The sequence below is a fragment of the Dunckerocampus dactyliophorus genome, chromosome 16 (assembly GCF_027744805.1).
Source record: "Dunckerocampus dactyliophorus isolate RoL2022-P2 chromosome 16, RoL_Ddac_1.1, whole genome shotgun sequence".
Taxonomy (NCBI): Eukaryota; Metazoa; Chordata; class Actinopteri; order Syngnathiformes; family Syngnathidae; genus Dunckerocampus; species Dunckerocampus dactyliophorus.
This window is the reverse complement of record NC_072834.1, coordinates 2537018-2551456: the sequence shown is the minus strand read 5'-3', so window position 1 is coordinate 2551456 and position 14439 is coordinate 2537018. Positions and strand designations below refer to the sequence as shown.

The following is a 14439-nucleotide window of genomic DNA, read 5'->3' as shown; positions in this document are numbered from 1 at the left end:
AGCAACGTGACAAAGCAGAAAGGGGGGGGGGGTCCTGCTGAGGTGTGGATGCCAAGGCAGACACAAGGTGGGGAGCTTCGCCCCCCTGCGAATTTCTCTTGTAGATAAATAAAGTATCTACCTTCTCAACTCCAGTTTGTGGTAGTAAAACAAGATTTCCCTTATTTGTCTTCATCTTCTCTTTTTATATTCCCGTATTTTCCAATGCAGATGTTGACAGGTATGAAAACATGAGCTAAGAATTGTTTTGTACTAATTTACTAACTTTGTATTTCACTTACTTGCACATGTTTTTCCTTTTCCATGGCATCAGTGTGCAAATATACAGTACCACTCGCCTGGATGTCATCAGCGTGCTTTCCAAAAATGACCTTGAACTTTGAGGTGCTGTGGAAACGCACACCACACAGACCACAAGGAACTTTTAATCTTGGCAATTCAAATTCTATGTGAACTGTTACCTTCCCGGATCATCAGCGACTGGTGTAAATACACAAGTGGGGGGGGCCAAGCAGCGGCAACTCTCATCTTACAGCCTCGCGCTTAAGAAGGGCACTAACTGGCAAGCGGCTGCAGGTGTGCCTCGTTGTTTGGCCTCACACTGGAAACCAGGACATGTGTGGAGGAAACACAGGGCAGAATGAGTGGGAGGTAACAATGCAAAATGAAAAACAGGATGTTGAAAGTAACAGAGCTAACAGAGTGAATCATTTTGGACACAGAACTTTTTCTCAAAATATAAAATAATAATGAATGTATCGAAATCTATGTATATATTTGTGAAATCTCTCACACAAAGGACATTGTGTCATTTTCAGCTAAAATACACACACAATTCACTTTAAATCTAATTCTATTTTATTTGAATGATGTACATGTGCGTACAGGGGGTTCTTGTTTTACGACATTCCGTGTTACAGCGTTTCCTGGTTACGAACGTGCGCCCATAAGTGAAAAACGCACTTTTGGTCCTTAAACACGAGACTCGCTGGAGAACTCGCTTACTTGGCGGAAGAATACGGTGTGTGTTATGAACTTCGTTATGTCTCCCAAGCGGCAGTGCGCCAAAGAAAAGGAAAGCTAATACCATGGAAGTGAAAATGAACATCATAAAAAGCTCTGAGAACGGAGACATGCTCACCAATATTGGTCCCAACTGATCGACTGCAGCAACCATCAATAAGGATAAAGATTATTGAAGGTTTATCAGGTGTCAAAACTCATGCCCAAGTGGGTCACTTTCACCCAAAATTGAACCTCACTTGGTGATTGCTTAACCTCTGTTATCCATCCTTGTAATCGTTTCAGACGCACGTTGGAAGAAAGTTCTTCTGTGCGGTTGTTTATTGTCAGGTAGAAACCGGTGGCCTTTGTTGGACAGTGACGGCTCACTGCAGCTATTGGATTATGGAGGGATTTTAAACTGGGATTAGGCCATTGGGGCTGCATGTGCGAGCCTTTACCTCACTGGGATGTGTGAGGGTGTGTTTTGTGTCCATGGTCTCGTCCATGGTCTTTAACAAAGGCCTTCAAGCATGAACTTCTTTTGCTTCACACTGGTAAGATTCCTCTTCTTTACTATGAAGTACATCGATAGAGAACGGAATCATTGCTGTATCGAAGAGCTGTTGCTCAGAGGAAACTGTTGATGTGACTGCTGTTGACATTCTAGCGTTGGTGTTCGTTTTTTGTACGCCTCAGTTTTCCGAGGATTATCTTTGATTTTTGTACGCTGTCTCGGTTAACGACAGTGCGCCGAACAAACTAGCCTGCTTGCCTGCGTGCGTATCTTTCTACGGAATCGAGCGCCCGATCAAAGCATCCATGTGTCGGTGACTCGGGATCAGTGAAGAATGGATCGCGGTTCTTCCAGAGTTGTGACACTAGAGACAGATCCCGGCAAGGCAATGCTTTAATCATCTTTGATGAAGAAGGTAACATAATACAGATTAAGTTTTAGTTCATGGCTTTATGGTTGTTTTTTTGTCATTCTATCTCTGTAACAATAAATCTGCTGTACCATAAAAATGGATGACTGTTCATACCCTTGCAAGGGGGTAAACTTGAAAAATCAGCAGGGCATCAAGTACTTATAGTATTTTCCCCGCTGTATATGTGGTATAACCCACAGGTCCAACACTTTCCAACATGTCTTAAGACATTAAACTGTCATAACATCAGCCTGTCAGATATAATCTCCTCGTCTGAATTAGCCAAAAGACACTTAAGGGAACACAACTCGCTTTAAAAGTGGCCTCACCTGTAGCCCGGGGTTCATAAACACAGCAGGCAACAAAGCAAAACTAAAAACAAAACCTAAGAAAAATTGGTCTTGCATTGCGTCAATGACTTTTTTCTGACAGCATTTCAGTAATTTTGCCTTCGTACGCAGTTTATTCAAGACGTGCAAGTCAAGAAATTGTAGTACAACTAAAAGGGTAACACTTTGTAATAAGGTACACAAAATTACAGCAGTTAATGAGGAACAAACCTACCTAACCCTAACCACTACTCATTAGTTACTCATTAGTTCTTCATTAGTTCCTCAGTAACCACTCTACTCATTAGTTCCTCAGTAACCACTCTACTCATTAGTTCCTCAGTAACTACTCTACTCATTAGTTCCTCAGTAACCACTCTACTCATTAGTTCCTCAGTAACTACTCTACTCATTAGTTCCTCAGTAACTACTCTACTCATTAGTTCCTCAGTAACCACTCTACTCATTAGTTCCTCAGTAACTACTGTATTTTTGTGTACCTTTATTGTAAAGTGTGACCACTTAAAGCTTGCAGGATTATGCAAAGAAATACCAAACTGGTTTATGACGAGGCGGTGCATGCGACAGGGATGGAAATGCAAGTCTCGGAATTAATTTTCAACACTGGAGTCACTGACATCAAAAAATACCTCACAGTTGCAGGATGACCTAATGACGAAAAATTTGCATAATTGGCCTTGAGGCATCAGCCCAAAGTGAGAAAAACTATGAAATGTATGTTTAGAACTACGAATGATCTTTCTTCTGTCCCTTCTTTGGTTGTTTTTTTTTTTTTTATGTCACAACAGGATGGACCTGCCTGTGTTTTTAAGAGCGATGCATGCTTTCATGTCAGAGCCACCAAGTTTCTTCACTAGATTTTTTGGAAAACGTCATCCAGGGAGGTCCGGTTACCCGCTCAATATAGCGACAAAGTCAAGACAAAGTTAGCAACACTGACCCCAGTGGGGGCCACCGCAAATAAATGAACGTATGGGAAAGACTGGGATTTAATAAGAGGGTGAAGTTGAGGCGATGAGTTGAATGCGTTTGAACTTCTTGTGTTTTGATCTAGGATGGCTCCACAGAGAGCATATATGAACCACCCGACAGTCCATCAGTGAAGGAGGCGTTACCCAAGCACCAGTGTAGCCCTCTTCTTAGGCGGCGACCTCAGCGGACTGGCTCAGAGGCAAACATTACTGATGTAAGTTTATGATCATCTATCATAGGAATCAATGTCTGTGTGGGTTGTCAGTCATCCAGGTCGTGGTAATCCGCAAAGCTTCATTCAAAGCAACTTCCTGTTTGTTAAAAGCATTCACATTTTTTTTTTAGCTGTGGAGTTTCCCTGTTTATGTCCCTGGTGGGTGTGTCCCCCCCCCCCACAATATTGTTGTTGTAGTTGTTGCAAGGTGTGGCTGATGAACGACCGTTTTGCATAACAGTAGTTCCACGCTTCCTGTGGAGTGAGACAATCATTGGGGGAGAGATGTCAGGACATGGTGATGGTGCAAGCCTCCTCCTGTCTACGGAGACGGCCTTTCCAGGGTGACGTACGGTGCGCCAAAGAAAAAGAACGTGAAAGTGTAACAGTGAAGTGAAATTCATTACCGTAACATGCTGAGCGGAGCGATCAACATTGGCTGCATGGCGCTCAAACGCCGCGACCATCACGAAGGACAAAGATGGTATTCTCGAACACGTGAAAGGATCTGTTCCTATCAAATGGTCTGTCATAACCGAGCAGCATAGTAGTCTCGAAACCTATTCCGAACCCTCGTCCCAAATAGGTTGTATCTCCCTCCTTTGCAACGCCCCTTCCAGTGTGCAAGACAACCACAGGGATAAAAGTAAGGAGTTGTTTCATTGAATTCCTTCATTAAAGATTTGTATTACTGTACTTTACACATCCTTCATGAGTTCATTTTGGTATACGTTTACTTACACTAAAACTCGTACATAGACCAAGGACCAACTGTATTACAGTTTGTGCTTTTGGCATCTGCCACACTGCATCCTTTTCCTCTTTTGAATGTAATTTGCTGACTGAGCAACAAGAAAAGAAGCACCAACAGTATTTAATTAAAGTCACAGAGGATACCAAGCCACCGTAGCCTTAAATGAAATGATAAATGGTCATCAAAGGCCTGGGGATCAAACCAACAACCTTTCACTTGCATTTTTCCATTATGAGGGGGTAGCCAGGAGATAAAAGTCCCATTTCGTCACAGCCAATCTCCCAGGAGACACAGGTAGTCCCTTTAGTCTCACGTAATCCCGTGACCACATTGTCTGTGCCAAGCGTGCACGTAGCAGGCGTACGCCGATGTTGGTGCACGTGTAGGGGCATGTGTCGGGGCATGTGAGCGACCGTGACGTCACTTTTTTGTCTTTGCCGATCCAGCTATATCTAATATCTATACTGGAAACTAAAAATATCACTTTTAGGTCTTTTATCTGATGATTTAATTGCGGCGGGGCAAGGTGAAGGAGACACGCAAGAGAACGTGAGCGAGGTCGACTGTCAGCCAGATCAGAGCCACTTTAATCTGCTTTATAATCTTCTTTATAAACCCTGGCTCGCTACTACCTCACACAGCTACAAAAACATCATTTTCATCAGGTTTACATGATCATACATAGTTTACACGTATAACTTTGGTAACACATGATCTTATTATGTGAATTAATGGTAACACTTTACAATAAGGTACACAAAATTACAGTAGTTCATGTGGAACAAACCTACCTAACCCTAACCAGTTCCTCAGTAACTACTTTAAATGTATGTGCCTTCGTCATTAGTTCCTCATTAGTTCTTCATTAGTTCCTCAGTAACTAGTGTAAATGTATGTGCCTTAGTCATTAGTTCCTCATTAGTTCCTCAGTAACTAGTGTAAATTTATGTGCCTGAGTCATATTAGTTCCTCATTAGTTCCTCATTAGTTCCTCAGTAACTAGTGTAAATTTATGTGCCTTAGTAATTAGCTCCTCATTAGTTCTTCATTAGTTCCTCAGTAACTAGTGTAAATTTATGTGCTTTAGTCATTAGTTCCTCATTAGTTCCTCATTAACTAGTGTAAATTTATGTGCCTTAGTCATTAGTTCCTCATTAGTTCTTCATTAGTTCCTCAGTAACTAGTGTAAATTTATGTGCCTTAGTCATTAGTTCCTCATTAGTTCTTCATTAGTTCCTCAGTAACTAGTGTAAATTTATGTGCCTGAGTCATTAGTTCCTCATTAGTTCTTTCATAATACAGTAATCCCTCATTTGTCGTAGACCCGACCGCACTAAGTGAATTTCCACAAAGTAGGTAGGATTCAATATAAATAAATGTAATATTTTCATAGTTATTGTTATTATTATTGTAAAGAAATTTGTATATTGTATATTGTATAGAAAACCTGTTTAGAATCTTCGAAATATGTTTTTTTTATTAACATTATTGAAACCATCTAGACATGAAATACACACATATAGTCACAGTTTCCATTCGTATTACCCAAAATAGCGTATATAATCACAGACAATAAGTCATTTGAGACAGTTTGCCTTGTAGGGGGGCAGAATCGATGGCGGACCGAAAGTGACGTCAGGAGTTCAGAGTGTTTTTGCCGCAACAGTAACCCGTGTTATCATTATGTTGCGACTGTATTATCCTTGTGCCTGCTGTGACGTAGTCTGGTTGTTCAAGCCGTTGTTCAAGTCCGGTGCTCGTCTCACCAAACAATTTCTAGTGACACCTCGTGACCAATGTACTTTCACAAGTGGAATGTTGGTCTTAATGGCTTAAACTGTATTTGTATTTGTTCATTTAGCTGTTTTTATGCTTGAAAATGCTTCATTTGGGTCAAAAAATATGTACAATTTGCTTTAATATGCATATTTTGACTAATAATAGGCCACAGTCAATCACGAAACAGCGATTATTACCTCCGCCAAGGAGGTTATGTTTTTGTTTGTCTGTTCACATGTGTTAAAAAAAAAAAAAAACTTAAAAGGTTCTGAATGGATTTGGATGAAATTTTCAGGATATGGAATATGGAAGAACTGATTAAATTTTGCGGGTGATCCGGATCACCGTCTGGATCCAGGAATTTTCTTAACATGATTCTTTAACATTGCGAGATAAGACCATTTGTGGTGTAAATCACAATATGGCGGGAGCTATGGGGCTTGGGGGAGGTCTGCGCTCTCCGAGTGCTTTTCTAGTTTATTAATTGGTTATTTTGTGAAAAACCGCGACGGAGCGGTGTTCGAACCGCAATCTAGCGAGCGCCAAACAGCATCTCCCTCAACTGTGTCGGATATTTAACACAACAGTTGGGTGTAACTGGCTTCATCTTTTGATATCACAGGGCGGTAAAAGTGCTGATGAGAAAGAACAGATGCCTCCATCAGCAGGAAGACTAAAGTTGTTGCACACTTGGCTGCAAGCAAAAAACGGGCATCGGAATGTTTCTGGAAAAGGAAAGAACCAGTCTACCAGGGGTGAGTATTTTCAGTTTCCTACTACCATTGGAGCAGTACTGTTTTCAGGTGGTAAACCCAGCTGGTATTGTGCAGTGAATGATATCAATGGTCTGTGTTCACCCCCCAAAATCATAATGGCCATTTGTTCGTCCCCATGAACCAGGAAGTAGCCTGCTAAAGGTGATTGTTGAAGGTCTCCATGGTGTCTATGCATAGTCACTACAGTATTGCTGGAAGAATACGTCTAAAGTACTCTTTTGCAAAATACTGTGCTCGTTTTGATGGTGGTTACTGTTATGTGCTCATTCCAGGTCATTTGACAGACGTGTTAAGCACCAGCCAACCAGTGCTGACCTGTATCGGCCTTGGCAAGAAGACAGAGAAGACGTCCTCTAAAAGTGATGAGCAGATGCGGCAACAAGAAGTCAAAAGCCTCCATGACGACGGAAAGAAGGACAGAGCTTGGACCCCGACTGACTGTTCTCGACCTTGGTCGCCCTTCTACCACACTTGCCACCAGCCTGGTCATGACTTGTGGGTCTGTGCTGGCAACTTGTTGCCTCCTCAGGCAACGGAGTGGGAGCGTTTTGAGAGTTTGATTCAAGAACTGGACAGAAAAGAATCTCATCTTTCTGCTCGCAAAACGGCCGACCAAACCACAGAAGACAAAGTAAGATTTCCAGTCTCGATGTGTACAAAACGTTACCTGACCAATCGCTGCAGAATCCTAGCGTTTAGGCCAAGAGGAGAGGAATGCAGATTTACCCAACTGGAGTATTTGATTAAAAGATGTTTACTAACAAGTCCCACTGGGATCATATCACTTCAAAAGCTCCTGAAATGAGCAGGCTAGAGCCCCTTTAAACACCAGTTCATTGATTGGTCGACTTCCAGGTAATCGGACTTGTGCCACGTACAAGTCGAAGAAGTTCTAATACATGTTTTTAGATTTCTGACTTTGCATACTCAGTGTACTGTCTTCCAGAGTTTACTGGGATAGATAACAACTCACCCGTGCTTCAACTGAGGACAAGCGCTACAGAAAATGAATGAAAGACAAATACTTACCCGTTAATGACTCTTAAAAATGTGTGTGTCATCGTGATGGGAATTTCAATTCTTTTAAGGGAAGGAATTATTTCGGCTCGGCTCCCTAAAGAGAGCATGCTCTTTCTGCGCCCAAACGGCTCCTCAGATTTTTCTATCCATCCATCCATTTCCAGATGGGCCGGCAAAAAGACAACAAATAAACGACATCTCGTTCACTTCAAAGAGTCGGCTCGAAGCACCGCTTTGTTCGCAAATGACCCATCCCTTGTACGTTAAATCATTATCTCATGAGAGGCGCTTGTAGAAACTAAGTCAGATGTGAGAAATGGTGAAAAGATACGTTGGAATAAGATGCGTGACTTCGTGTTTGGGCTGAAATCATACACCGAATATGAGATCTGACAAACACCGATAATCATCTGTCACAAAACACACCATTCAACCTCCCTTTTGCTCAACAGTTGACCAAATCTGGAACATCGGGCACGCCTTTGGAGCTGTCGCCATTCATGAAACTGCAATATGAAACCGGCTCATTGGTAGGTGAACATCATCCAGGAATGGAGGTCCTTCAAACAGCAGCATGGGCGGTACTGTACATGTACATGTACGTACGTGTTTGTTTTGCCCTCTGACAGTGTGTTTTGTGTTGACAGCTGGAACAGAAGTGTCTTCCTTCCGAACTGAACCAGACGGAGGACTTACCCGAAGCTGACACAACGCCCACTGAGACCCCAGCCGACCAAAAAGTAGCAGCTGTCTTATTCTTTACAAAGCTTGCTTATGAAGAAGCAAAATGTTGTCATTTCCGTTTTTATTATTCTGACTTTATGAGAATCAAGGCCACATGAAAAGACACAAAACTCTTGGAAATGAAATTCAAAATATGACGAGTCACAATTTTACCAACTTCTCCAACTTTTCAGACGTATGAATTTGTTGAAAGTGTTCTGCATGATGGACCAACCATATCATGAGGCTGGTGTTTTTTTCAGTACCGTTTTTCCTGAACATGTGTTCCGGATGTAATAATTGTGTCCAGCAACAATGGGAAGATTTTTTTGTTACCTCAAGACCACTGCTCCTCCGCTCTCACCACTTCACGGACAGATGTTTCGTGAACAAACGCCCGATTCTCCAATATTATATCCGATATCCAATCGTCTTTACTGTTTGCTGATAGCCATTAGCACGTAACCAGTTGAAGGGGGCGTGTCTCTATGCAGCTGTGGTGGCTGGGCATGGGTGTGGGGATGGGAGCTGAGCCTCGACCCCTGACCAGTTGCAACGAGGTAGGCGTGCTCACGGAGCAGGCTGTAGAGTCCGGGCATGTCGGCCAAGAGGAGAAAAGTGCAGATCAACTTGAGATGTATGGAGTATTTCATTAAAACGTCCTGTAGTACCCCACTGGAATCCAATTCATCCACCGTAAAAGCCCCTGAAACGGGCAGGATAGGTTATTTTGCTGATATTCTGTTGATGCCGTAGTATTCTCAGGCATGAAGGAGTTTGGCCAGCAAATGCACCCTGGAACAGACCCTTGCACGGACCGGGAAGGATCTGGGAAAACCTGCCTAAAAGTCTCAGAAAACGACACGCATTTGTATTATTTGTACAAATGTATTTTCAAGTATTTGCAATATCATCTCCAGACGGTCCATCCACTGAAACATCATGTTCATAGTGTCCAAAACGCACCATGACTCAGCAAACTGCATTATTGTGGATGATGGGGATTAAACTCAGCGCACACCTCTTAGGTCTTTGCTATATAAAGCAACCCGACTCTTACCGGATTAAGTACTGGACGTCCTGCACCTCCCAGCATACGCTCGGACGCTGTTTCGCCACTAGTCAAATACAACGTCTTTGCGTTGAGACTCCATGCTGCATGTGAACACACGACTTAAGTGTGTTTTGTTTTCATTGCAGAATGGAGACAAGAAACCGACAGAAGCAGAAGAGAAGAGAGAGTTCGGTGCCAGGAAGAAACCCATGAAAGGACACAAGCTGTCCAGCACATCGCTGGAAAGCCTCTACAGCCTCAACAGCAGACAGAGCTCCTCAAGTAACAGCCTCATGCTGTCGTACTGTGTGCAGACACTCTGCCTAACAAACATTAGGGCCACAAAAGCCAAGTATTGATACCCATCCCTAGTCTTGCTGTGCCAAAACTTTGACATTGTAGTTTTTTTAAAATGGACTTACAGCTTTGTAAGTCATTTGTACAATACCAATACCATGTTGTCCCATCAAACACCGATCAGAACCAGCAGTTTGGACAAGGACCAGTAGCATCTTTTGCATCTTTAAATGCGTCTTGTTTGCCAGGTGGCATCACCAGTGGGTCGTACTGTTCCAGTAACAGAGACAGTCTGAGGCTAGAAGACGATGTCTTGTCCACAAGACAGTTCTGTGGCCGAGCGAGGGTCCATACGGAGTTTGTGCCAAGTCCGTATGACACCGAATCCCTCAAACTTAAGGTAAACAAGTACAAGCAAACAAGAACACATATGAATGAATGTGTTATTGTATTTTTATTTTGAGGTTATTGGAAATAGCCTGATACAGTGTGTACAGTATCAGTTCTCAAAAAAGAAAATAACTTAGAACCACATGTAATCCCTCGTTTATCGCGGTTACTTGGTTCCAGACCCGACTGTGATAAGTGAATTTTTGCAAAGTAGGATTCCTTATTATAAATCAAATATTTTTGTAGTTAAAGCACAGAAAGCCTGTTTACGGCCATCTAAATATGTTTTTTTTTACATTGTTAGAGCCCTCTAGACATTAAGTAACACCCCTATAGTCACCTTTCCACTCGTGTTTCCCCATATAGTTGAAATAATACGCAAAAATAAGCCATTTAAGACATAAATAAAACTCATGCTCTTGTTTGTTGCTGTAAATGTGTTCTGGGACGCTAGCGGCGCTGAGTGGGAGGCGGACAGGAAGTGACGTAGGGTTCAGAGTTGAGTTTTAGCCTGGGGTAGGTTACGGCCGCAACAGTAGCCCATGTTTTTAATAGGGGTTAGCTGTTTTTTGTGCCTCTTTTGAGATAATTGTGTCTTAATTAAGATAATTAAGAATGAAGATGAATTCATTCTTAATTCATTCATTAAAAAAGATTAAGAATTGGGAATTGAGAGGATTGTGTCTGTTAAATAATTCAAACCTGCAGCAAATGTCTCTTCATCGGGCAATCAAATCTGGTGCTTGTGTGTCTCACCAAACATTAAAGTGACAATACTGACACCTGGTGACCAGTGTAGAAAACTACATATCCTCAGAACGTCTTCGAATGCATCTTCTGAATGCCTTATGTTCATATTTTAGTTTAGCCATTTTTATGCTTGAAAATGCTTAATTGTGGCGAGGGACTGCCGTCTTTTCATATAACATAAGTTGTTATTCAGGTGGGAGACGTGATTGACATCATCCACAAGCCCCCCATGGGAATATGGACCGGCATGTTGAACAACAGAATAGGCAACTTCAAGTTCATCTACGTGGACTTAACAGAGGCGGGTCCAGAAACACACAAGGAGGCCCAGAACCACATGTCAAGTCAGAGATGTAGATCCACTGTCCATGAAGTGTTGAAGCACCTCGATTTAGAGGTAGGGGGTATCTTTTCATGTCACATCGAAGACTTTTCAACACAAATGGTTATCCAGCCTGAGCAGACCTTCTGCACTTGCTTTGCAGGAATATTCGACGTCTCTTCAGCAGAACGGTTACCAGACAGTGGATGACTTGATGAGGCTGAGGGAGCATCACCTGACAAAGCTGAAAGTGTCTGACCCAGAACACAGGTGTCGTCTGCTGGCTGCCGTCGAGTCCTTGCGACAACTGTGCTGTGAGTGTCGAGTGTCGGTTCTTTCTGCGTGGGGCTTCTCCCTACGCTCGTGTCGAGCCTGATTAGCCACCTCACCGACCCTTCTGATGGCGTCCTGATCCTGTTATAGCTTTTCGGCGGGGACTGAGCTTGTGACTTGCAATTGTCTGCCAAAACGCCAGGGGCGGTGTTTTCCCAAGCGTGAGCAACCACAACTCTCGTTGACTGGCGTGGATTTTTTTGGAGGCGCACGTCAGGCTCACCGGATCGTTAGGAGAGAGTATTTCCTAGAAATATTTTACTGCAAAGGCAAGGCAGTCAACTGCTGGGGACCCCAGCCCAGTTGGGGGCCTCCTAGGCAAAGGGGCCCCCTGAGCCTTTTTCGCCGAAGGCCCCAACAGACTGCAGAATCGTCTGTGCATAGATGTGAGTGTGAAAGGTTGTCTGTCTCTGTGTTGTTGAACTTCTGATTGACTCGTAATCAGTGCAGGTGGACTCCACCTCAACCCAAAAAGTGAGGGGGTGGACACGACTGTGGAGGTGGGTCTACTCAGATTTAGCCTTAATTAGCAGGAACAAAAGCTTAGTGTGATGTGTAGTGTGATGTTTGCCATCCTGAAGCGCCTTTTTAAGGTCATGCCACAGCATCTCAGTAGGATTCAGGTCAGGACTTGGACTAGGCCACTCCAAAGTCTTCAACCATTCAGAGGTGGACTTGCTGTTGTGTTTTGGATCATTGTCCTGCTGCAGAACCCGAGTTGGTTTCAGCTTGAGGTCACCAACAGAGGTTCCATGGTCACCAACCCATGGTTCCATTTATCACAGCAAGTCTTCCAGGTTCTGAAGCAGCAAAACAGCCCCAGACCATCACACTACCACCACCATATTTTACTGTTGGTAGGATGATTTACTGCAATGCAGCGTTACTTCTACACCAGATGTAATGGGACACGCACCTTCCAAAAAGTTTGGCTTTTGTCTCGTCAGACCACAGAGTATTTTCCCCAAGAAGGTCTTGGGGATCATCAAGATGTTTTCTGGCAAAATTGCGACAAGCCTTAATGTTGTTTTTGTTCAGCAGTGGTCTTGGAACTCTGCCATGCAGGCCGTTTTTGCCCAGTGTCTTTCTTACGGTGGAGTCATGAACACTGGCCTTAACTGACGCAAGTTGTTGTGGGGTCTTTTGTGACCTCTTGGATGAGTTGTCGCTGCGTACTTTGGCTAATTTTGGTTGAAACCCACCCCTGGGAAGGTTCACCACTGCTCCATGTTTTCACTGTGGTTTGCTGGAGTCCCAAACCTTTACAAATGGCTTCACAACCTTTTCCACACTGATAGATCTCAATTAATCTCAGTAATGTTTTAAAAGGGGGGGGGACTCACTTTTTCACACAGGGCCATGTAGGTTTGGATTTTCAATAACAAAACGTTTCATTTAAAAACTGCAATTTGTGTTCAGTTGTGTTGTCCTTGGCTAATATTTAAAATGGTTTGATGATCTGAAATATTTAAGTGTGACAAACATGCAAAAAAAATATGAAATCAGGAAGGAGGCAAACACTTTTTGACACCACTCTTTATAGTCGCTCGTCAGTGTGAAAGAATGCAACACACTCCTTTTTTCTCCTCAGCTAATTGTCACTCGGAGAAGGCGTCCAATGAAGAGGCCGAGACCCGCGGTGAGCACATGAAGGCAGACATGAAGAACTGCCCGAGAGACTCGGGTTGCCACATGCCATCTGACAGCGAGGTCACAGACCATCATTCTCCCGAACACCTTCAACCTGCTGAGATGACAGCTTCATGACACGATATGTCACATGACTTTTTGAATTGAACAATGCTCATGTTGAGCTTTGACTATTTCAACTACATTAGACCGCCGCTTTTGGCGAAAGCTACTGACGCCCATAAAAATGTCCCGTTTTTCCACACACTCCCGACTCCAAACCCTCCAGCTAGCTTGATGTTCTCTTCCAATTTTGGGCCAACAGTTGCAATAAAGGTGACTGCTGGAATTATTACTATAGATTCAGCTCCAGAACCCTCCCCTTGTCTCTTTGATTGCCATAATTCACGCACAACACAATCAAGGTTTAAGCTCTAAATATGCCTCACATACTTTTTAAACACATTTAAAGTATGAATTGTACAGGTATTCGCCACTAATGAATGATAATGTAAGCTGATCAATGAATAGATGGGACTGAGTCACGGCATAGCCTTTAGCCTGGCTAGAGGCAAGCAGGCTAGAGAAGCTGCATTGACGTCATCCACACTGCTTGCCTGTTGTAATCCTCACTACAAGATTTGAGAGTGGATTGACTGCCAAAGCTAGAGCTTCCATAGCCAAACAAACTTTTGCATCTTATAGCACACAACTATGGTGTGTTCAAGGACCGGAGAACAAACCGCAAATCTCAACGCTTGACGAAGAACAACGAATCATAAACATGTAAAAGCTGTGAGCTGGTACATGTGTGCTGTATTTACCCGTATTATCGCATGTTTAGAAATTATTACCGACTTATGGTGAATGAAATGTGTTTTCTGTGAAAAAAACTGTATTTTCAGAGAAAACAAATGATTACCAAAAATGTGCAAATTTGCAGTGGCGTGAATGCTAAATGGCAGGGATGCACTGCACCCTTGAGGACTGTTAGAATGTTATACATTTGTAAATAAGTCTTTTTAAGCAATAGTTTGTGGAGACCGGAAAAGTGAAATCTAATTACAAACGTATTTTTTTGGTTTCCATTGAAAGCAAATGAATCCACTTGCAACAATAGACCATTTGGAAAATAAATGCTAAAT

General features: G+C 42.9%; 1 protein-coding gene across 4 annotated transcripts; it reads left to right on the top strand.

The window, feature by feature from the left end:
- The first annotated feature begins 1413 nt into the window (after nt 1–1413).
- Nucleotides 1414–14437, top strand: samsn1b (SAM domain, SH3 domain and nuclear localisation signals 1b). Of its 4 annotated transcripts, none has more exons than XM_054755608.1 (11): nt 1414–1559; nt 3336–3467; nt 6623–6755; nt 7049–7407; nt 8249–8326; nt 8444–8536; nt 9720–9855; nt 10119–10270; nt 11204–11407; nt 11496–11646; nt 13257–14437. In XM_054755608.1, the coding sequence occupies exons 1-11, from the start codon at nt 1536–1538 to the stop codon at nt 13430–13432; spliced, it is 1638 nt and encodes a 545-aa protein (XP_054611583.1). In that variant the 5' UTR covers nt 1414–1535; the 3' UTR covers nt 13433–14437. The 4 variants fall into 4 exon arrangements, with proteins under 4 accessions (XP_054611583.1, XP_054611580.1, XP_054611581.1 ...); XM_054755605.1 differs by having other exon boundaries at nt 8249–8377; XM_054755606.1 differs by lacking the exon at nt 1414–1559 and adding an exon at nt 1802–1934 and having other exon boundaries at nt 8249–8377.
- Nucleotides 14438–14439: the final 2 nt, after the last annotated feature.

Excerpts from the sequence above, each read along its gene's own strand:
- samsn1b (XM_054755605.1), top strand. The coding sequence starts at position 1,536 with ATGAACTTCTTTTGCTTCACACTG. Across the intron at positions 8,378-8,443 it reads TTCAAACAGCAGCATGGGCG|CTGGAACAGAAGTGTCTTCC; the intron begins GTACTGTACATG and ends TTGTGTTGACAG. Across the intron at positions 9,856-10,118 it reads CAGCAGACAGAGCTCCTCAA|GTGGCATCACCAGTGGGTCG; the intron begins GTAACAGCCTCA and ends CTTGTTTGCCAG.